The sequence below is a fragment of the Babylonia areolata genome, chromosome 7 (assembly GCF_041734735.1).
Source record: "Babylonia areolata isolate BAREFJ2019XMU chromosome 7, ASM4173473v1, whole genome shotgun sequence".
Lineage (NCBI taxonomy): Eukaryota > Metazoa > Mollusca > Gastropoda > Neogastropoda > Buccinidae > Babylonia > Babylonia areolata.
Genome location: NC_134882.1, coordinates 31803449 through 31828448, shown reverse-complemented (window position 1 = coordinate 31828448; position 25000 = coordinate 31803449). Strand labels below are relative to the sequence as shown.

At 43.7% G+C, this 25000-nt stretch overlaps 1 protein-coding gene across 6 annotated transcripts in view; it reads right to left on the bottom strand.

Annotated features, from left to right (window-relative positions):
* Positions 1-25000, bottom strand: part of LOC143283964 (uncharacterized) — a 182162-nt gene that overhangs the window by 47617 nt on the left and 109545 nt on the right. For 4 of the 6 annotated variants that reach the window (XM_076590438.1, XM_076590440.1, XM_076590439.1 and 1 more), the window contains 3 exons: positions 13881-15132; positions 9039-11849; positions 6883-6929 (listed from right to left, as the gene is read on the bottom strand). In XM_076590438.1, the coding sequence (XP_076446553.1) occupies positions 6883-6929; positions 9039-11849; positions 13881-15132 (4110 nt within the window). Of the gene's footprint in view, positions 1-6882; positions 6930-9038; positions 11850-13880; positions 15133-20514; positions 20757-23917; positions 24128-25000 lie in introns of those variants that run through there. The other 2 variants (XM_076590443.1, XM_076590442.1) reach the window with 2 other exon arrangements.

Below are 25000 nucleotides of genomic sequence, written 5' to 3'. Positions count from 1 at the left end.
TGGCGGAGGTGAGGAAGTGACGGTGTGGAGGTGACACTGGGAGAAGGAAACTTGTATTTATGAAAGAGGAGGAATAAAGAAAGAAAGAAGGAAAGAGAAAAAAAAAAGAAAGAAAAAGAGACAGAACAAAGAGGAGAAAGAAAGGAGGCAGCGAGACGCATGTCTATCATTACAGTTTTGGAAAGAGGAGCGGACAGACGCCCGCCGAAACAGCATTCAGCAAGGCAAACATTAAACAGCTGGCCTGCACCCCATGCAGTCGGGTGGCGAAAAAAGGCCACATCCGTGCAGGTATAAATGGATCGACTGTGCTGCTTTGCTGTGTCGCCGTTTCTCCAGAGCTTTTTCTGACACCTTTGTGTATGAGTCACAAATTGAAACTGTCATTCATTATTTTTTGCTGTTGTATGTAGGATGAATACATCATGATAGTTGATACACAAGTTTAAAAAACCTAAATTTATTCAACTCGCCGTCTTTTGTTGGTTTTGTTGCTCAGTGCCATATATGTGTTTACTACTAATAAATAATCATCCTCACAGTGTTACGTCTCCTGTTTGGTTCTAATACACACTAAGCACACAGTGTAAAGTGACTTGCATAATTTATATAAACACCAAGTTTGATGCCAATCTATTGGATAATATAATCTTATATTGTTATAATAGACTGCAGGTTATGGCAGATTTTGATTACACATTTTATTTGAAAGATCTATATCTTAGTTCAATAAAAACTATGCATGAATAGTACCCCCCCACCCCCACCATAATTTCTATCTTTAAATTCTCCTCTTCCTACCAGCCGCTCTTTCCCCATCCACTTTTTCTTCATGGATAATACAACCCATGTCCAATGGTCTACTGAGCATCTGCATTCAAATTAAAAATATCTTCCTTGATTGACAATACTGCTCAGTGCCTGACACAGCTCAGTACCTGACAAAGCTCAGTACCTGACCATGTATTGCATGTCAAAAACACTTCAAAAGAAAATCACAAACAAAATGAAGTGTTAACTCCTCACAATTTTACAACATAATATTGCACTGATAAATCAAATTGTGTGGATTTAAAACAACAAATCAAAGTTCTACTGTTTATGTTCTTGATGACTGATCTGACAACAATAACCCAGCAGAGCCGTCAATCACAAAACTTTGTTTTTCTGATGCTTTTCACTAACTTTGATAAAGAGTAATAATCATCATGTCAGACTGTCTACATGCCATATATGGTGAAAGATCCAAAATTCTGGTCACTTATTCAAATGATTATATTCTGTTTTTATAACTAATCCTTGCCTGCATGCACATGCATACCCTGTACAAACCTACATGGAAAAGAAGGGGGCGGGGTTAAAGTTATTTACTGGAACAGAAAATAACATAAGGCCTACTATTCTTATGTCAATGTGTGTGATGTGGATGAACAGAAAATACATCACCCTGCTCTGAGACTCTGACATATGACATACTGCATTACTTCAGCAACCTACTTACCCTAGCCTGATCAATGTCTATCAAGCTTTGCTTATGGTCTTTGGGTAAGCATGCATAATGCCACATTATAAAGTGGACCTGTCAGTGGCAGAGTGGAGGAGTAATGTGGGGCATGGTTTGAGTGAAAACTTGAGTGGTGAGCCAGGAAAACATAAGCACACTAATTCCTAGAATTTCTACATTTCTGCATTCATGGGCTGTATCTCCATTTTCACTCATATCTTGGTGTGGGTTTTTATGTATTTTACAACTGTGTTTACCCCACTATACTCCTTTTTTAGGGGGTGGGGGTGGGGGGATGAATGTTTGTATTCTAACACTGATGGTTATAAATTCATTTACAGTTAATATGTCAATTGTATTCTAACACGATAGTTATAAATTTGTTAACATTGATGTCATTGGTATTCTAACACTGCTGGTTATAAATTCATTAATAATGATGTAGTTTGTATTCTAACATTGATGGATACAAAACTATTACCATTTATGATGTTGTTTGTATTCTAACAGTAACACTGATTTATTCCCCCAACATGATGTTCTGATCCTCCAATGCTTTATGGTCAGGCCTCACCTGTATTATTCTCCAATCTCTTGCAGTTGTTGCATATTAACTGAAGACACTGTTGTGTCTATCAGGTGACAGATGAACTTTGTCAGTGGGATCCAGTATCAGGTCAAATGTTCACATACAGTTTTGGACAATATGACTACTTTTTCCAGCTTTTTAACTTTTTAATTTTTTTATATTTATATATTCAAATAAATTTTATCTCCACCCTAGCCATAGGAGTTATTTCACATGTGTCTGCACATCATGTGCGTATGTGTATGTGCCTGTGTGCGTACATGTGGCACACACATGTGCATGTGCATGTGCATGTGTGTGTGAGTCTGTGTGTGTGTGTGTGTTGAAGAAGACAGTCACAAAGTCCACCTCATAATCAGGATAACTGCTGACCTCATCCAGTCCACACCATGCACATCACCATTCTGACATAAATGAATTCTAAACTTGAACTTCAACTTGTACCTGAGGTGCTTGAGGCCTCGTTCAAGGCCTGTTCACCATTAGGATTTGAATACTTATTGCATGCGTGGTGGTTCAGGTCTTACTATCCTACCTATTCATGGCAAGCAGCCTACCTATTCATGGCAAGCAGGATTATAATATATATTATTGTTAAGTTTGCTCAGTGGGCATCCAATGACAAACAAAAATGTCATCAAAAGTCATGACATATAAAATGACAAAATATTAATAAAAACTGACACCCCGCCCCTTCCAAATAACCTGCTCAAAAGAGAAGGCTCTGATCTGATCAAGTAGACTATAAAAAGAATATTTAACAAAATGCTTTGGAATTAAAAAAAAAAGATCAACATTTCTTACTCGTCTATGAATCAACAGTCAATTACACGACACACTGATGAAACCAGCAGAACTTTTAAACACGTGGAGAATGGATAACAATAAACACAAAACTGGACGGAACTAAAACTGGCATGTACAACCTTAAGTGACAAACTGCATACCACCTGTCAAGATATATTATTTTTATAAGACAATGGAACAAACAAATGAGCAGGAAATTCGAAAGAGCTAGAACTAAGCGCTCTCATTTTGGGAGGGGATGAAACACACTCACTCAGTCACACACACACACACACACACAGGTGAAGTTGATGCGAACGACTTACTCAGCCTTCCAGGTGTAGCCAGTCAAAATAACTGGCTGTTTGCTGTTGCTGTTGCTGCTCTGTGCCACCAAATTAAATCCCGAGCCCCGAGTCCACTGCGACATCGTCAACCCTTTCAAGCTTTCCATTCAACGGCCGAGTTTGACACAAAAAAAAGTCGTCTGCTAGGATACTGTCAATTCGTTTGGAGTTTGTGTCGACATGGGAATTTTGAGACACCATGCAGCAGTAACCCGCTCAAAAGTTGTGTCCTCTTTCCAGAAAAAAGAAGTTACTGTTCGACAAACCTTGGTGTTACAAGCTGTGATGCTTCGGGCCGGGTGGAGGAATTTCGGAACAAAGATGAAGAAAAGTGTTCACGGAATGTGTAGTCTGATTTACCCACTTCTATTCAAAACAAAACTGTTCACACTTTTGCACTGAACGAGTCGATGCGCACATCTAGTCGTATTCCGTAACTGTGTGAGAGGGACCGAGGCAGGGGCTCACAATGACAATGTTTTGATTGTTGCAGGACTTTGTAGGCCGTGCCCGTCATCAGGAAGCATTGTTTTTCCCTTTTCCCGTGAACACGTCCCACAAGTGTACGCATACGTGCCAGGGGAGATAATACCATCTCTCACGCCCACATTGTGTATGAGAAAGCATTGTGGCCAATGGGAACGCGTATAACAAAAGTAGCCTATCGCTGATGACTTCAACAGGTCACAGTCACCTTCCTCACAGTCACGATCGCTCTGTCCATTGTCGAGATGGACAAAACTGTTGTGGGGTTTTCTGTTGTTGAGAATGATTCTGCTGCGGTGAATGGGGGAAATTACTGTTTCCACGACTGTTTTTAAAATACGCTGCCAAGTCTATCACTTTTCTCATAAAATGACTAACTCACCCCCTAATCCCTGAGTGTTATTATCCTGAAACAACCTCTTTCCCTGGAACGCATCACTAATGTGCGTGCAAGTGTACGCACTTGTGTGTGTGTGTGTGTGTGTGTGTGTGTGTGTGCGTGCGCGCGCGCGCGTGCGCGTGTGTGTGTATGAGCATGCGTGTGTGTGTGAGCATACGTGTGTTTATGTGGTGTGTGTGTGTGTGTGTGTGTGTGTGTGTGAACTGAATGTGCTGGTAAAGTAATATGTGATCATAATTATGTGTTGTAACAATTAATTATCAACGTGTTCATTAATACTGTCTGCCGGAGAAGGTATGAAACTGGAAATTGGAGAATGAAGCTGGTCCACTTAAAACCTAATGACTGCATGGGCCCTGGTGTTGTTCTTTCCATAAATGTTCAACTAATTTCTAATGATTCTGTACTAATGACAAATTCATGTTTCATTTTACTCAAGCTAGCTCGATCACAGATTAAGACAGAATTCATATTTATACAGATCTATTCACACAGACACAGACACAATCTCACCAGAAACATCTGGCAAAAATCCATAACCAATACGTCAACAAAAGTTAGTGACAGTAGTGACACTACTGATATTCAATGTCAAGGCACTCATACACACATAACACTGTGATAGTAATGAAACATCCTTCAGTTGCCCACAATAAACCAAACTGAAAAGGATCCACTATCATTTCATCTCACCACAGGGATTCTTGAAATCAATGGCTAATAATCTCTGAAATCCATTCATCTGTTTGTATTGGCAATTAGCTGTGAGAGATTTCTTTATCATTGTGTTCATACAATACAGTGATTCTTCCCTTCTTTCTCACACACACACACCATCCACCACACAGTGATACATCCACACAAACACACAACAACATCTAATCCACTATGAATCCAGCTCTTCTATGTCATCCAGTGCATGTTTCACATTCATCGCACTCACAGACCCAAAGGCATACAGTATATCTTCATGTGACCAGTCAATTTCCATGTCTCAAGTGAGGACCACAATAAGAATTTTGCTACACAGAACTAGTACACTGTACAGGATGTCTGATCACATCATGACTGTTCTGAAACTGGGGAAAGTACCTGCATGCTACTTGATCATAGAAATATTTATACAATCAAGTTTGTGTGTGTGTGCATGTGCGTGCATGTGTGTGTGAAACAGACAGAGAGAGAGTAGATAGAAATGTGTGTGTGTGTGTGTGTGTGTGTGTGTGTGTGTGTGTGTGTGTGAGAGAGAGAGAGAGAGAGAGAAAGAGAGAGAGAGAGAGTGAGTCTGTGTGCATGCACTTATAAATCTGTGTGTGTGTGTGTGTGTGTGTGTGTGTGTGTGTGTGTGTCCAAGTTGAAGAATGTGCTGGTAAAGTAAAATGTGATCATAATTAAATGTTTAACAATTAATTATCAACGTGTTCATCAATACTGTCTGCCGGAGAAGGTATATATATAAAACAGAAAAACAGAGTGTGAAGCTGGTCCATTTAAAACCCAATGACTGCATGGGACCTGGTGTAGTTCTTTCCATAAATATTCAACTAATTTCTAATGATTCTGTACTAATGACAAATTCATGTTTCATTTTACTCAAACTAGCTCGATCACAGATTAAGACAGAATTCATATTTGTATAGACCTATTCACACAGACACAGACACACACACACAATCTCACCAGAAACATCTGGCAAAGATCCATAACCAATATGTCAACAAAAGTTAGTGACAGTAGTGACACTACTGATATTCAATGTCAAGGCACTCATACACACATAACACTGTGATAGTATTGAAACACCCTTCAGTTGCCCACAATAAACCAAACTGAAAAGGATCCACTATCATTTCATCTCACCACAGGGATTCTTGAAATCAACGGTTAATAATCTCTGAAATCCATTCATCTGTTTGTATTGGCAATTAGCTGTGAGAGATTTCTTTATCATTGTGTTCATACAATACAGTGATTCTTCCCTTCTTTCTCACACACACACACACCATCCACCACACAGTGATACATCCACACAAACACACAACAACATCTAATCCACTATGAATCCAGCTCTTCTATGTCATCCAGTGCATGTTTCACATTCATCACAATCACAGACCCAAAGGCATACAGTATATCTTCATGTGACCAGTCAATTTCCATGTCTCAAGTGAGGACCACAATTAGAATTTTGATACACAGAACTAGTACAGGATGTCTGATCACATCATGACTGTTTTGAAACTGGGGAAAGTACCTGCATGCTACGTGATCATAGAAATATTTATACAATCAAGTTTGTGTGTGTGTGCATGTGCGTGCATGTGTGGGTGTGAAACACACAGAGAGAGAGAGAGAGAGAGTAGAGAGAAATTGTGTGTGTGTGTGTGTGTGTGTGTGTGTGTGTGTGTGTGTGTGTGTGAGAGAGAGAGAGAGAGAGAGAGAGAGAGAGTATGCATGCACTTATAAATCTGTGTGTGTGTGTGTGTGTGTGTGTGTGTGTGCATGTGCATGTGTGTGTGTCTGTTCAACTGTGCATTCATGTAATTTTTTTAGTTTTGGAAAATGTGTACAAACAGAAGTGCAAAAGTATATTTTCTGTTTCATAAATCACATGTAAGCTGAATACAAAAGAAGAAGTGGATTTATGAACTTATTTCACATTTGATTCTGCTTAGGAAAAAACAATTCTCTCTTACAAAGTTAAAAAAGAAAAGAAAAAGATTATAAGATTATCAACACTACTGTAAGTTTAAGTGTAGAAAATTCTTACCTCTGAAGACCATCCTCAAACTTGTTTTGCATGTCCTTATTATGAGCCTGTAGGAAAAACAACAATACAAAAACAACATCAATCCAAGCATGGGAACTAGGACTTTACAGATACACTTTTGACATGACCTGGCAGACAAACGCTGTCACATGTTTCAAGATGCAACATGTATTTGACATGTATCAACTGATAATGTTCATTCCCTCTAATCTCTCTCTCTCTCTCACACACACACATTCTTCATCTAAAGTCACAATTAACTGTGGATAAATGTTCAACAAATGAATTAACACACACAAATTTATCAAGAACAGTGCAACAATGGCACTTTCGTTTGCACTCTGACAACTTATAAATTACTAATCTTCATTTCTCTCTTGACCTGCTTTCCATCAGTGGAGCAGATTGGGAGACAACGTTGAGTATCTCTCTCTCTCTCACATATTACACTGCACATTCACATGTAATGCGATCTCTGTCTGCCTCTCTCTCTCACACTTTACACTGCACACACACCTCTCTCTTTCTCTCACACACACATGTATGTAAAAACTACTTGTTCTTCTTTACATGCATTTGGATCATTCATATACATTAAAAATTAGCATTCCTATTGTGTTCTGCAGCTTTTGAAACAAAGCTGCGCTCATCACAACCCCTAACCACAGAGTAGAATTAACATGCCGACTTATGTTAAACTAATGTTCAACTTCAAGAAACTTCCATTTACTATGTTTCCTAACTATTAATTTTAATCATTCTTTTTTTTCCGTATTTTATCATGTCTCCCATATATTCATTCACTGATCATTAATAACTGATTAACATTTAATTCCCATTTTGATTTCTTTTATTCATTTTTTTCATACAAACAGAATCTTAGTTTTCCCCAGCTTTTGTATCAAGAGAAGCAACTCTACTCTGACACGGCATTCTGTTCCAAAACCAATGTGATCTGAACACAGACAGAGAGAGGGTGTGTGTACACACGTGTGCATGTACATGCGTATACACACAAAATGCTTACAAATGTGTAAATTCAGCAACCTCAGTTCTACAAAGAAGGAACAGGACACTGAAGTAGAACTTCACGTATTTCCAACTTTCCACAAAGGTGTAGAATCAGTAGTTACCATGTGGTCAATGTACAAGACATCTGTTTTGAAAATCTGGGTTTCTTCTTTGTTCTTAGGTTGCAACTCTCATGTTCACTCATAAAAGGTACAAGCTTTTAATTTGTGACTATATATACATATAACAAGTATATGACCATTGTTAATCTGCCTTTTAGGCAGTCATACTCTATATGTTTAGGGGCTGTGCATGCTGGATGTTAATGGTTCCCAAAGTCGGCTAACACTGATCTATAACATGCATAATGTATTTTATCTTATGAATGCGTTCACAAAGACATTTAATGCACTAGCATGTCCAAACATGCACTGAAAATGGTACAGGAGTCTGAAAAAAACCCAGCAAAAAACACCCACACCTACTCCATCCTTTACTCACTGGGTCCTGCTGGGACTCACACCATAGATGTCTTAGACCATGAGACTGAAGTCCAGCCCTTTAACCATGTGGTAATTTGGTCATTGTGCCTGTCACTCAGGTGTTCACATCCCAGCAGCACCAGACTGGGTAAGTGTGGAGATGCCTTCATTTGTTTGTTTTGTCTCCAAGGTAAATATATCTTCAGACTTGTGCTGACCTCCTTTGTCTGTGAGTATGTAAAGTCAAAACATGCGCGCTTGTGATTCATTTTGGTGTTCAGCAGATTATGGAAACATGAATACCCAGTATGCACTTCTGATTTCCCCAGAATGAAGCTGTCAAATGAGTATATATATATAAAAAAAAGTTAAAAAAAAGTCAGAAATGAGCATACACAAGAGTTGCAGTCCTTGAATTTAGAAGACAACCTGACAGAATGAGACAGATCAAACTGTTCTTTTCTATCATTATGCCCCCACTCCCCTTCCTTTTCCTTCTGTCAGATCTTGGTGGATGTTGTTGCAAAGAGTTCAGTCATCAGTTTCCTAATTCTTCCAGATCTGTGGAAGCATTTCCTGAGACAAAGTAGTCTAAGTGATCGTGCAAAACGATTATTCATTGATTAAAAAAAAACAAAAAACAAAAAAACCTCAACAACTTACCTCTCCATCCCTTGGTATTTCTTGTGTGGAACTTCTGGGTGTGGAAGGCGCAAACACACTGATATCCTCATACGTGTTCTCAGAGCACAGGGAACTGCGGCTGGAATTGTACTGAAAAGAGTCTGAATTCCTCAAACGACTCCATTCAGTTTCCCTGCGGGGCCGGTTCATGTCCACATAGTCTGCACTGGAGGCCCGTGATGAGGTGGAGCCCGTCCTGCGAATACTGTCTGCCCGCTTGGCCAGCACCTCGTGGGTCTTTGAGATCAAGTCAGACACAGACTCAGACGTTGGGGAATGTGGGGAGCGCGGTATGCCAACAGACTCATACAGCGACGACTCTGGGGAATGTTCTTGTTTTCCCCTTTTTTGCTGGACAAAATTCAACACTGCCTGCTGCTGGACCCGTTTGAGTTCTGCCCCTGTGGTTTTCTCCAAGGCTGGGAAGCTGGAATGGGCTGGCTCAGACGGGGTGCTTTGACCATCGGTTCTGGACAAAATCTCAGAACCAACCCCAGAGTCAATGCTGCCATCAAACAGACGCGGAGGCCTCGTGGTTTCAAAGCTTCTCCCTGATGACCCCTGCTCTGAAGAGGTTCGTGGCCCACATCCTGTCCTTTTGATCAAGTCATCCCTCCAGCTGTCCAGCCTCTGACGCGTATCAGAAATGTCGTCTTGTGTTTTGTGCCTCACCAGATCTGGTCGACCGTCTTTATCACCCTGGCTGATACCCACCAGATGTGGTCGACCGTCTTTATCACTCTGGCTGATACCCACCAGATGTGGTCGACCGTCTTTATCACTCTGGCTGATACCCACCAGATGTGGTCGACCGTCTTTATTACTCTGGCTGATACCCACCAGATGTGGTCGACCGTCTTTATCACTCTGGCTGATACCCACCAGATGTGGTCGACCGTCTTTATCACTCTGGCTGATACCCACCAGATGTGGTCGACCGTCTTTATTACTCTGGCTGATACCCACCAGATGCGGTCGACCGTCTTTATCACTCTGGCTGATACCCACCAGATGTGGTCGACCGTCTTTATGACCCTGGCTGATACCCACCAGATGTGGTCGACCGTCTTTATTACCCTGGCTGATACCCACATCTGCTTCCTCCTGGATCTGGCCCAGCTGCTTGGAATCAGAGTAGCTTCCCCTTGTCCTGCTTCCCATGTCCAGAGAGGAAGAGGCACTTCTGGAATCTTTTGTGGGACTGGACAGAGGGCGATCCATATCATCATAGATCCCGTAAGCCTTTTTCATGGATAGTTTTCTTCCCAGCATTTCTGCAGACCCTGTCTTTTTCCCATCTTGTCCACCAACACCACTGTCATGATTTGATGTTTGGTTCACATTTCCCTGGTTTTGTCTTTCCTTTGGCTCAAACGTGCTGTGCTCACTAAACACAGAATCAGCAGATTCACTTTTGGCATGCTGTGAATGTGAAGCAGTTGAAGCTGTGCGTGAGTCTGAGTGAAGCTGTCCTTTAGAACGATTCTGAACATTACCTACACTGTGAGAGTCTGGGGAGGTTTTGGGCTGGGACGGGGAAGGCTCAGAGCTAGAACTTGAATCCCGATGTGACCCAGATCTGTGAGAACGAGTATCCACATACATGTCCTGTCCTTGGGGGCGTGATTCAGAACCCCTACTCACACGGTTGCGACTTATAGAAGACAGTGAACTGAATTTCCTGGCTTCTTGAAGTGGTCGAGGGGCAGATCTGGGAAAGTATTCAAGGCTGTTTCTCCCTCTAGGAGCAGTGTCTTTCAGGCTTGACTGAGAGTTTGATGAGAGGGATGTAAGATCATTCCGTGAATCAGTAATGCTGGACTGTGAACCAAAATCATCACGACCAAAGGGGCCTGCACTTTCAGATGGGTGGATGATAACACTGCTGTAAGATTCTGCCTGACTCATGGTACCACTATGAACAGAGACACTGCTGGAGTCAACAGGTTTGGGCGAGTGTTCCTGAGAGGAGGCAGAGGAGTGGCGTTTTTCTCCCAAAAGCGCCATCTTATTGCCCCCGTAAAACTCCTCAGACAGCTTACGCATGATGGAAGCCTGATCCCCTGAACTGAAAGGTGAAAACACTTCTGCTGGCTGCAGAGATTCTGGTGTCTCCATGTCTGTTGCATATTTGGCCTGTATGCTCTGCATCCCCTGAAAAGGGTACTGAAAATAGTTTCTTTTGTCCTTGTAGGACGCTTTCTTGGGGCTGGACGGGTCCAGCTCTGAGGGCTGGAATTCGCGGGACATCCTGGCCTGGATGGACTTCTCCTCAAACTCCTTGTGGGGTGACGTCTGACTGCCCACATTGCCCACCTGTATTTCCACGTTACAGTGCTGAGCACGAGGGTCCGACATTTTCACGGCATAGGACTGGACATCGGTCTGTGTGCTGGTGTTGTAGTATGGGGTCTGTTTCACTATGTAGGGCCTGGAGGATGACCTGCTGGCACCAGGTGCACTGTCTCTGTACAGGTAATCTCTGTAGGAAGGGGATGGAGCACCGTGTGCCCGAGGGTTGGAAGAAGTGGCATGAGGACTGGCTAGAGGACTGGTGGCCATATCAGCTCGTCTGGGGTCACCGACGGTGTGTGCAGAGGACAGTGATAGGTTTCCTGGTGGTTTCTTGGATGAAGGGCTGTTGGCGGAGGCAGGCTGAAAAGTGCTGTCTCCTGTAGACCCCATCCTCTGGTTGGAAGGCACGTTTCGTTGACTAGAAGAGCTGGAAGATTCTTGCGCCTGTGGCAGTTTCTGATGGGGAAAGGTCTGTGAGTGATGTTCATCTAAGGCCTGCAACAAACAACACAGGGCAAGATGACAATACTACACCGGCCAGCAACTTCAGCAACAACAACACTCGTCAGCAACTTCAAATGTGATAACTCAAGTCAGAAACAACTGAACAAGTCAGCAAAAACATAAATCAGCAGCAACAACAAAGGTCAGCAACTTCAGTGAATATAACACAGGTCAGTGTCGGCAACACTGTTCTGCAACAACACATCAACAACAACACAGGTCAGCAACTTCAGTGAATATAACACAGGTCAGTGTCGGCAACACTGTTCTGCAACAACACATCAACAACAACATAGGTCAGCAGGAACATTATGTCAGCAACAAAAATGGTCAGCATCAACACAGGTCAGCAGCAGTAAAACTATAACTCTGCAACAACACAGGTCAGCAGCAGTAAAACTATAACTCTGTGACAACACAGGGCAGGTCAGCAGCAGTAAAACTATAACTCTGCAACAACATAGGTCAGCAGCAGTAAAACTATAACTCTGTGACAACACAGGTCAGCAGCAGTAAAACTATAACTCTGCAACAACACAGGTCAGCAGCAGTAAAACTATAACTCTGTGACAATGACAAGTCAGCAGCAGTAAAACTATAACTCAGCAACAACAATGCATGACATGGGTCAGCTGCAGTAAAACTATAACTCAGCAACAACAATGACACAGGTCAGCAGCAGTAAAACAATAACTCTGCCACAACAGCAATGACACAAGTCAGCTGCAGTAAAACTATAACTCTGCAACAACAATGACACAGGTCAACAGCAGTAAAACTATAACTCTGTGACGACAAGTCAGCAGCAGTAAAACTATAACTCTGCAACAACAATGACACAGGTCAGCAGCAGTAAAACTATAACTCTGCAACAACAATGACACAGGTCAGCAGCAGTAAAACTATAACTCTGCAACAACAATGACACAGGGCAGCAACAGTAAAACTGTAACTCTGCAACAACGACACAGGTCAGCAGCAGAAAAACAATAACTCTGCAACAACAATGACACAGGTCAGCAGCAGTAAAATCATAACTCTGCAACAACAATGACACAGGTCAGCAGCAGTAAAACCATAACTCTGCAACAACAATGACACAGGTCAGCAGCAGTAAAACCATAACTCTGCAACAACAATGACACAGGTCAGCAGCAGTAAAACTATAACTCTGCAACAACAATGACACAGGTCAGCAGCAGTAAAACCATAACTCTGCAACAACAATGACACAGGTCAGCAGCAGTAAAACTATAACTCTGCAACAACAATGACACAGGTCAGCAGCAGTAAATCCATAACTCAGCAACAATACAGGTCAGCAGCAGCATGCTGATTCATAAACTTTTGAAGGTAATATAGTTTACTAGGTTTTTTTTGTACAATTGTCCGTCGCATATGACGGCATATCTCAGCATATGACGGCATATCTCAGCAAAATGTCACCAGTTCTATGCTGAAGTTAACTATACTGTCAGTTGTTCCAATATTGAGCTGTTTTTCCTTGTTTGAAAGATCTGATGGAGATGAATACATTTTCACCTTGACCTTAAATTCATGAGAAAAAAAGAAGAAAAATAAGACATATTTACCTCAGAAACAGAAAAAGAAACTTCTCTGAAATATGCATAACTGGACATGAATAAGTCAGGATATATGTATAATGCATCAAACAATGCATCTGTTTTTCTATTACTGGCACATCTGGTTAGCAGGCACAAAAATGAATTGCACAGTTCAGTACTCTGATCAAACTTTCTGCTGTCACTTCCTACTGACTGGATGCTGAACCTGAAAATGACTGAGAGTAAGTATGCATTTATCAAGGAACAGTTTCAAAAAGATGTCAAAGTATGCAGACAGATCCATGTATGTTAAACCACATCTGCTTACAAAAGAAAAAAACAGAACATACCTAAACTACGCATAAAGCAAAGGAACAGGTCAGGGGCTTGAAAGCCTACAATAGGCATGCACAGTATTAACCAAGGAACACAACAGCACCATGCACAGCGGACCAACCTCAGACAGAAGATGCTGATCCACACCGGCCACATCTCGCTCTGGAGGTGAGGGCGCGTTGTACTCCTTGTCCCCGTAACTGTGTCCATCAGAATCAAACCTGGGGGGCAGGTATCCGGGCTTGGAGTTCTGGTAAAAGTCCTCAAACCTCCCTTTCATGTCTCTCTTCTGAACCACACGGCCGTAGCGATCGTAGACAAACTCGGGCTGCTGCGACTTCAAGCCGGGGTCGCTGGTGTTGCGCGATGACTTGCCTGAGGGCTCCTCCCCTTTGTGCTCTGAGGCGGGGGAGTTCTTCTCCTGCAGAGGCCTGAGGCCTGGCTGGTAGGCCAACCGCTGCTTGGCAGGGAACTCCTTGCTGGTGTTGGTGTGGTCCGTCCAAGACTGGGCGCGGGTGTTGATGGGCTGCGACTGCTCTGTGGCGGCGCTGTGCTGGCTGACAGGCCAGGACGGGTACTTCTCGTGACTCTGGTTCACCTTGATGTACTTCAGGGTGGCCAGGTCACGCTCAGGGGGCGTAGGGCAGTATGGGATCCGGGAGCCGGATGGCTGTGGAGAGGCGGAGACACTGTCACCTTCAAGACTGTCCTCTATGTCCACAATTTCTGAAATCTTCTCACTCTGCAAGGGTGCTGTTGCCAACATGGACACATTTTCATAGTCAGGCTGGTACTTCTGCAAGGAATGGGAAGGCACAGGTCTGCAGTCACCAATGGAGTTCATGTCTGACGTGTACATGTCCTCAGACACCCTCTTGGGCTGTTGAGAGGAACTGTCCCCAGGTCTCCTGCCCTCCCCCAGGCTGTAACTGGCACCGCCATAGGAGTGGCCTGCTGCCTGGTTCTTCAGTGCTTGCTGATCGTGTCCCACTGGCTTCCTGCTGTAGCCGCCGCCCCTCTCCTGGCCAAGGTCATTAGGGATGTCAGAACTGGTCCTGGGCTCCACAGGAGAGGAGGCACTTTCCGCAGGCACAGCCGAACTGCCTTCCGCCTTGTTGAGGTCAGGGGAGGACTTGGAGGCCACCATGTGAGGGTCCCCGACACGGTCTCTGTCCCGTGACCCGTACCTGCTGGGAGCGTCCGAGTAGCGACGGTCTGACTTCACTGACGTTCGGGGAGCGTCCCTGATGTCAGGGTAGCTGGATCGTGAGGTGGAGTGGGACGCAGGGCTGGGGCGGGCGTAGCCCGACGAGGGTCTTGACCATGGAGGGTCTGACGTGGAAGGGACTGGGGACTGGTGAGACTTGCCCACACTGCAACACATACAACACAGGGATCTCTGTCATCAAACTGCTTTCCTTCTGTTGTTTATCACACCGCAATACTGCACACATATAACGGCAGGATCTCTGTCATGCAACTGCTTTCCTTGCGTGTTGATATCACATCGCAATGGATAAATAAACCCTTATCTGTTTGTTATTCATTTGGACAGGTACTGAGTGCATAAGATCCTTTTCTATTTTAAATTGTAACTTCTGTTCTCCTTTTTGTGAATCAGCTGAATGAGCAAAAATATATTTCTCACTCTTTTAGAAAATTATTTTAAAATCCATTCTTGATAAACAAATATTTTTTTTAACAGGATCTAAATTAACATTTTATCTGTTCTCTGTAGTATTACTATATCACATATAAACCCAAAATGAAAAACACAAGTCAGTGCACTGAGCTCTGTAGCTCTATTCAGCTCAGTGTCACAGCTTCTAGCACTGCCTTCGAGCTAAAAACAAAAACAAAACAACATTCATAAACTACATTATGACCACTTTGTATTAAATCTTGTGGTCGAGTTGTTCACAGGTAAAAAAAACAAAACAAAACAAACAAAAAACAAACAACAACACACAAACAATACCCCCCCCCCCCCCCCCCCCCCCAACGATCTTGATGTGATTTTACAATTGGCCGCCTCATTCAAGGGAGTGCAATCATGTTATTTAAACTCAGCATTGATAAGACAAGAGTTACTTCCCTTAAACAGTTGACTTCTTTGTCCTGTTGAAGCGTGATCGAATTGTTTGGTTTTTCAAATCTAACTACTAAAAACGAAATTATACATATATGAATCATTGTCAGTCTGTCTTGAGCGAGCTCTGTCAGATTCCCATATGACATATATTGGTTCACCTCCTGACACAGCCCTTTCACCGTTAAATTTTATTCAGAAATTTCATTATATATATATATATATATATATATATATATATATATAATGAATTTGGAGATACCCCTTTATCTAATATTCAGGCAACACAGCACTGGAAGATCTGTCCAACTGAGATACTATTTTAAGAGAGCCAGCAGACGGCCAGTTGACAAATTTGTACATCTGCTAGAAAACCATTTTGATCTAAACATTGAACGTGCAAAATGTGTGTGTGTGTGTGTGTGTGTGTGTGTGTGTGTGTGTGTGTGTGTGTTTGTGTGTGTGTGTGTGAGCGCGTGCGTGCCAAAGAGAAAGAGAGATAGACCGGAGGGAGCGAGTTGAGCGAAAGCTTTGCCCAAGTGATCGGGAGTGAACCTACGTTGCATTACGTCTGCAATGCATACACGAAAGAAATATCGACAATAGCAGCAGCTACAGCATTAAATAATCATACACATACTCGTAATTCAACGCCAGTATAATAAGTAGTAAGAATAACCGTCAGTCTCTTTATGTCACCCTCTCTACCACTGATGGCATACGACACCACCCCGCCGAAGTCTCCTGCTCTCCCGCCTTGGAAGAGGTGGGTGAGAGAGTGCTGTGCACAGCTCGGTCACTTCACACAGTGTGTGAGGGTACAGCAGAGATAGAAGTTGAACAAGGCCTGTCACGACTTTCACTGCAGTGACAAACCACTTCCGTTAGTGGTCGTGTGTGTTTATAATAACAAGTATGATGCCGTTGCTGGGCCAGTTTGGCCCATCTCATGTGTATACACGTGTCCGTGGCTATCAGTTCAATGCTAAGATCATAGCATCACAATGAGTCTCTCAGTGTATCATGTCTGGCTCTCACGCCCCCATAAATAAAGTGAAATCGTTATGTCTTCACTGCAGTGCTGCTTAAAATGGAGTAGAATGATAAAGCACTCAGTTCAGCGTAAGAATCTGATTAGGTTTAACTTGGGGGGGAAAAAAACAACGCTGAAGGGTTTCAAACCATTCACAGTTGTTGACGCCGTTATTACTGATCATGAATTTGACTGACGCTATGGGAAGCGACTTCAGTTGAAAACGAATATAAGTTTTTGCAATATCTGGCTTTAATATAATTTGGTTTGATTGTTGCTGGGAGAAGCACAGCAGTCACCGACTGTAATGAGATTTTCAATACACAGCCGGAACACATACTGACGGATTAGATGAAGACAATGACTGGTTCGCTTAGAACCAAATATTGGGTGCTTTTTGACAGATTCGTTGTAAGCAGTGTGTCAGTCTTGTGAAAATGGATTCAAGTAATATTTCAAATAATGCAGTTAATTTGAACAAAGACAAACATCATCAGTCAACACAATTTATCAGTCTGTCACTGATGCATGCACGACATCTAATTTGGAGAAAACAGTATGAGATCCATGCTTTCCCGGTTCAGCAAGAACTTTGTTGTGCCACTGAGATATAATAATACACAATTTTTACCCCGTCTAGAATTATGTTTTAAATACAGAAAAGTTTTTCCTAGCCGGCCTAGATTTTCACAGTAAAAAACACATCGCTGGCGTAGCCGCGTAGAATACGGTTCGCTTTGTTAGATATGCATTACCTGACACCTGAGTCCCCATTTACTGAATCTGACGCTGCTCAGCAGTCATTAAAAGTGCACACACACACACACACAGGCACACACACACACACACACACACCTCACCCACACACACACACACACTAAAACAATTACGTAAATCTGGCAACTGAAGGAGGACAGGGATCAGTTTATATCATGTTGCCTTGTGTTAGATATTCCGCAGAGACAAAGAAAAGCAGTTGAAGTGTAAGTAACACGTGAAACCATGGTTGGTTTCGGGTCGTCAGACTTCGAGTCGTTGCTGTTGTTGTTGTTGTTGACAAGTTTTTTGTTTTTGTTTTTTGTTTAACAAAAAAAAACTTGGAAGAAAATACTATTCAAAAACTTGTAACATATAAATAGATGGTCTTTCGAAATGCGCAGTTATATGAACCAGATGAGCCTGGGGCAGACGTAGCCTACATATGACATGTACGTGTATACATAGCAGGTATGTGCGTGTAATGCATCAATGCTGCATTATCTGTAAATCACAGCCACACTCAAAGTGGGGCTGCTGCTGTCCTGAATAAATTATCGGTATCACACACACACACACACACACACACACACAAACACACACACTGAAACATGCGTGCGCATCGACACGCATTCTTTAACGATTCTTCACATCCGGACAGCCTAGAACAGCTGTCTTCCGAGAGCAAAGGCTGAATAACTTTCATTGTTCACAGAGCAAGGACAGTAAATGACATTTATATTCGTCACGTTTTCCTCAGCGATGTCTCATTATTTGTATCCTTTCTTCGTAGTTCCCGTGTCAACTCATCCCTCCCATCTTTCTCTTCTCCCTCAAGTCTGAGGTGAGAGAGAGAGAGAGAGAGAGAGAGAGAGAGAGAGAGAGAGAGAGAGAGAGAGAGAGAGAGAGAGACAGACAGACAGACGCACAGACAGAGAGAGAGAGAAAGAAGCAGACAGACACAGACAGAGAGAGAGAGAGAGAGAGAGAGAGAGAGAGAGAGAGAGAGAGAGAGAGGAACACACACACACACACACACACAGAGATTTAGACAGGCAGACAGAGACACATAAACACAGAGACAAAGGCAGGGCGGAATGAGTGGCGAGAGCGAAAGAGAGAGTGGGGGGAGAGAGAGAAAGAGCTAGTGACACAGAGAGAGAGAGAGCAGACAGACAGACAGAGACAGAGACGCAAACAGACACACACAGTAACTCTCTCTCTCTCTCACACACACACAGGAGACAGACAGACAGACAGAGACAGAGACGCAAACAGACACACACAGTAACACACACACACACACACACAGGAGACAGACAGACAGACAGAGACAGAGACGCAAACAGACACACACAGTAACACACACACATACACACACAGACAGGGACAGGGACCGAGACAGAGAGACAGACAGAGAGACACAGAGAGAGAACGAACACAAGCGCGCGCCCACTCAATGGCACACACTCGCGCCCACAATGCAAACACTTTACTGGGCTTCTCTTCCCTCCACTCACAGAGAAGGCGAAAAGTCACTGAGGTGACACATGCACTCGATGTATGCACATTACTCGTATACTCGATAAGCTCGCTCTCTCTCTGTCTGTCCCCCCCCCCACCCCACTCTCTCTCTCTCTCTCTCCGCAGACATGCACACGATAATTTTATATGCACATCAGTTACAACTGACTTGTATGCTCGACAGGCTCTCTCTCTCCCTCTCTCACGCACACACTGACGGACTGACAAACACGTTTTTCACATGACCCCTGTACGTGAACTAACCCCCCAAGCCCCCACCCCACCCACCCACACAGCACTACACAACCACATGCACTGTGTTAATGATGACAAGACAAACCAGACCAGAGCGGCGGACCAGGCACTATGAAATCATCAGTAGAAAAAGCAACAGGCGCACGTTAACTGGAACAAGCAAGGTGCATAAGGAGACGATCGGAGGGCACGTACAGTGTGCCGGGTCCAGGACTTCCACAACCGACAACTGAACGGCCAGGACACAGCGAGGACCTCCACTGATCGCACCGCCAGCCAGGACTCAGTACACCCCCCACAGGACAACAGGACCAACGCCTCGACCACACCACCCCCTACCACAGCCACGAACAGCTTGACCGAAAGGGCGAAATGCCAACAGTTCGTTAAACTCACCACTACATGTACAGTAGGAAGCTGTCAATGTTTGGAGCTTCTGATGTCCACCTGGCAGTAGCCTGCGTGCGCGCATTCAGTTCGTGTGCGTTGGAGGAAAGGAGAGCCGCTGTCTTGGAGGAAGAAAACACACATGTAGATAGACAGACAGGCAAAGAGAGTGAGAGAGAGAGAGAGAGAGTGAGAGACAGACAGGCAGACAGACGGAGATACAGACATGAATACTTGTTTGTGGTCTGTGCTCCCTCTCCTTTTCCATGTTGTTGTACAAATCCATAACATGGATAGGATTTCATGCGCACGCGCGCACACACACACACACACAAGGAGAAGGAAATACTACGGCCGTTGTTATGCATTACCTCGGTCACCTGTCATTTATCACCGACTTCAAATCATTTTAAGCTTTTGAGCTCGGCGTTAACGGTTACAGTATCTGTGGCATGGCACTGCCGGCTCGGATCATAAAAGGAATTTCGTAAACGTGATAGTTTTCTCTCTCTCTCTCTCTCTGTGTGTGTGTGTGTGTGTGTGTGTGTGTGTGTGTGTGTGTGTGTGTGTTTTCCCTCACAGACAGAGAGACAGCACGCGTATGTGCATGCGTACGTGCGCGCGTGCGTGCGTGTATGTGTGTACTTGCACGTGTGCGCGTGTGGGCTCGCGACGCGCGCCCGTGTGCTTGTGCGTACGCGACTGACTTACCTTTAGCCGAAATGCCGCCGCTGAACACAAACTGATATCCGGACATTCCAGACATTAATTCAAAGATAATGTCTAACACTGTTCAAGTGCAGCAGATGTGAAGACTCAACAACACCACACCACTACTTCCAAAGACTGCCGCCTTCAGTTGACGACCACACTGACAAGGTTTGAAAAGGAGAGTCAGTCACGTATGGTACTGGCGACACACCTGGCAAAAGGTGCATGCACCCCCATCCCCCTCCTCTCTCTCTCTCTCTCTCTCTCTCTCTCTCTCACTACTACAAGCTGAATGTAGCCACCCCCAACTCACATCACGTCACTTCTTTCCAAACTGTTGGAGCTGTTGGGCCAACAACGTGGGCTTGACTTTCCAAACACCGCTGTGTGACTCAGCCCTTTGCGAACCAACAGTCAGTTCATAGGCAGCCACTGAGGGGAAAGAAGCTCTTTGCTCGGACCCACTGACTCGGGGGAAATGCCACCACCACTGTCCTCGATCTCTCTTTCTCTCTCTCAGCCAACTCGGGTTTAAATTTCGTTTGATAATCGCCCCTGTCGCCGCCACGGGGTGTAGTGGATGATAGAATGGAGGTGAAGAGGGTGTGTGTGACTTTCAAATCCATGTCGGGGTGTCGATGACATTTGGGATAACGGTGTAAGCGTGAATGGGAGGCACTGTTAATTGGGGGGGAAAAAAAGAAAAAAAGAAAGAAAGAAGAAGAAAAATCGAATTGTAACTGTGGTGCCGGTCACAAATTCATTCAATAAAGGAAGAACCCCACACAGGCTAAGCGACAATAATGGTAGGCGAAGGCAGAACATCCAGTCACGGCTTCTGTTCGCCGTTGTGCCCGACGAGGAAAAACTTCATGCAATGTTTCGTGTCATTCCGTGAATGATACTCAAGTATAAGCCAGCACATCTGTTCTGTACCGGCGCTCTTTGACACATACACACACACATATATGTCTACAGCCACAATTATAAAATAAGAAATCTTTTGGGCGAAAAAAAAAAAAAAATCGAAAGAATACGTACTCAGAACACCTTTCATCCCTTCTTTTCACTGGGGGTAGGTTTCCATGTTGTGGTTATCTCCAGATCGTTAACATATCCCCCCCCTCCCCCAGTTTTACATGAATGTTTTATGCGTGCACACACACACACACACCACGACTCTACCTATTGATCCCCAATCGTAATCAAGCACACAGGGGCCAGGCCTGAACAGCTCTATAAATACATACCCCTGTCCATGTCCATGTTTTCAGCGTTCCTACCAGCAGCAGCCCCACACAATAAGCACCACTGAGATGGAGGGTGGGGGGTGGGGGCCACGAGGTAGCATGGCTCAGTGCCCCCCCACCCCCACCCCTCTCACCTCCCACCCCCCAACCCTGTCGCCACATTCCAGGCCAACGCATGAAAACACCAACAACACGACCTGACATTGCCAAAGTTCAGTGTGACACGACAGGAATCCCGTCCACTTAGTTGTCCTCCTTCACCGCCGCCACAGCTTTTCGTCGAACATAATTATCCAGAGCTGCTTGAAGTTTTTGGCATTTCAATTGTGGCCCCCAACCCCATACTCCCCTCCCACCCCCCACCCCACGCCACCTCCCCTTTTTCCCTTCTGTTAAAACTGAATGCATAACAACAGGTCACTTTTAACTCACTCAGTACGGCCAGTCCTCTCTTCTCCTCTACACAGACTCCTCGGATGTCCAGTGGGTGTCTGAATGACCCAACCTTTAGCTTCCGTCGTCAGAATTGTGGTATTCTTTGTCAACATTCACGTCTTCAGTATAAGAGCCTTCCGCTTGCAATATTTTGATGATGGTAATTGGGATGAAACGCTGTTAACGTCGTCTCTTTCGTCGTTCGTATGGAGAGAGTTAAAGTGTCGAGTTTTCTCTCTCTCACACACACACACAAAGTAAACTTTAAAACTTGTTGCACACGTTCGCGTGCAAGGAAACACAGCATGCTTGTCCAAGGTTTTGAACTGTTGAAGTAAAACGGTCAGAGTGTGTTTGCGTGCGCGCGCGCGCGCGCGCACGCGTGCGTGTGTGTGTGTGTGTGTGTGTGTGTGTGTGTGTGTGTGTGTGTGTGTGTGTGTGTGCGTGCGTGCGTGCGTGTGTGTGTGTGTGTGTGTGTGTGTGTGTGTGTGTGCGTGCGTGCGTGCGTGCGTGTGATAGTAGCCTGCCGGAGAACCCACTTAGAGTAGGACTAGGTTTTCATCCACACTAACAGGTCTGTCGCTTTCTATACTTTGTTTTTCTTACATCGCAACCCAACAAAACGGCGTAAAAATCAAACTGATGATTGTGACCGTCAACGCAGTGAAAGTGAAAGCGTGTGTGTGTGTGTGTGTGTGTGTGTGTGTATGCGTGCGCCCGCGTGCAAACCGTACATGAATATGTATGTATGTATGAAAGTACTGAAAATGTACAAATATTAATGTGTGCATGCGTATAAATCATACGTACTTCAGTGACTGAATTATAACGTCATGTGTGTCAAAATAACTGAAATCTCAATTTGACACCCAATTTACTGTCGCCTAAGTTTTTTTCCCAATCGCTGTCAATGCTAAGGTTGGCATGGGGTGTTCTGAATTTTTGACTCACTTGTGTAAACAAAGTGAGTCTATGTTTTAACCCGGTGTTCGGTTGTCTGTGTGTGTGTGTGTGCGTGTGTGTCTGTCTGTGTGTCCGTGGTAAACTTTAACATTGACATTTTCTCTGCAAATACTTTGTCAGTTGACACCAAATTAGGCATAAAAATAGGAAAAATTCAGTTCTTTCCAGTCATCTTGTTTAAAACAATATTGCACCTCTGGGATGGGCACACAAAAAAAAATAATGAAGCCTAATTATATGCAAACTGCATTTACTGTTATATATATATATATATATATATATTTTTTTTTTTTTGTATTCTCTAAACTTGGCACTTTGATCTGACATTCTGACCCAACAACAAGAGCAGTCATTATTATCATTTTTTTGTTCAAACAGGAACTTCTTTTGCTAAGCATGGAAGTTTTATTTATTTTGCAAACGTTTTTGGAGCAGATAGTAAAAAAGGGAAATTACTCTAATTAATGCTAGGGGAGTTAATTTGCTTTAAACTGATCTTTCTCATCTTAAACATTACATTTTGAAATTATACTCAATACATAAAAAGCTTGGATTAAAAATTTTTTTTTTAAAGTGTATCACAAGTGAGTCTTGAAGGCCTTGCCTCTCTTGTTGATAGTTAAGATACATACATAGAATTAATTTGTATTATCATAACCTCTTCTCTCTGTCACGTATGTTGTGAGTGACAGCAATCGCCCCCCCCACCGACCCCCTACACACACACACACACACACACACACACACGAACCTACCTCGTTGAAGATTGGGAGGCAGCACATCCAACGACCAAACCACGAATGTTTTAAGTAAACCACCACACAAAAAGAATCCCCGCAAAATGTCCCAATACCTAACGCTGAAGATAGTCCGAAAAGAAGAATAACTATGTGAAAACATCAGCAACAACAACAACAACAACAACACACCACCAACAAAAAACCCCTGATAACTGGTGAGAAGTAAAACAATCCACAACACTGATTACGCATTACCTCACATAAGACAAAACCACCTGTGTCGCTCTGCCCAAGTCAATACCCTATCCTGTCTGAAGGCAAACGACTTGAAGTTACAAAGCCAACAAGGCTGCACACAGAACTACGTCAGTCAGCTGAACGATCCAGAAAATCGACTGTCTGGCCAAGAGTTCAACGGCAAACAGTAACAAAAAACAACAACAACAAATCGACCGCCCCAAACCGAAGTGTGTTATCCTTTTTGTGTGTCGCAATGATGATTTACTCGTGAAGAAACGGGCATATTATGTAGATTTCCCTCACTGTGTCGCCACACTGTGGCGCCACCTTTTTTTCCTTTGTTCAGTGTGTCGACTTGCTGCAGTGCACCGTGACAGGATTCTGGTGTCTTTGTTATAGTGTGTGTGTGTGTGTGTGTGTGTGTGTGTGTGTGTGTTGTGTGTCGTGGATACATAGCACGGGGATGGCTGTCTCCTTGCCCACTGTCCTACTTTGAGAAGGATATAAAATGTCGTCTTTCTTTTCTTTTTCTCTTTATCTTTTATATAACATCACGGGGATTATCTGTCACTACAGCCGCATTCTTTTAAAGCCTATTCTCACATCTCTCTGTCTCTCTCTCTTCTGAGTACATAATCGCACGCGCGCACATACACGTACATAGAGAGAGGGAGAGAGAGAGAGAGAGAGAGAGAGAGAGAGAGAGAGAGAGAGAGAGAGAGAGGAGAGAGAGAGGAGGAGAGACAGAGAAGGAGAAAGAGAGACAGCCAGACAACCAGACAGACTGGCATGTTCACTGACTCATAAATAACAAGAGAATTATAGTGGGGTGGGTAGATGCAGAGAGAGGGGATGGGG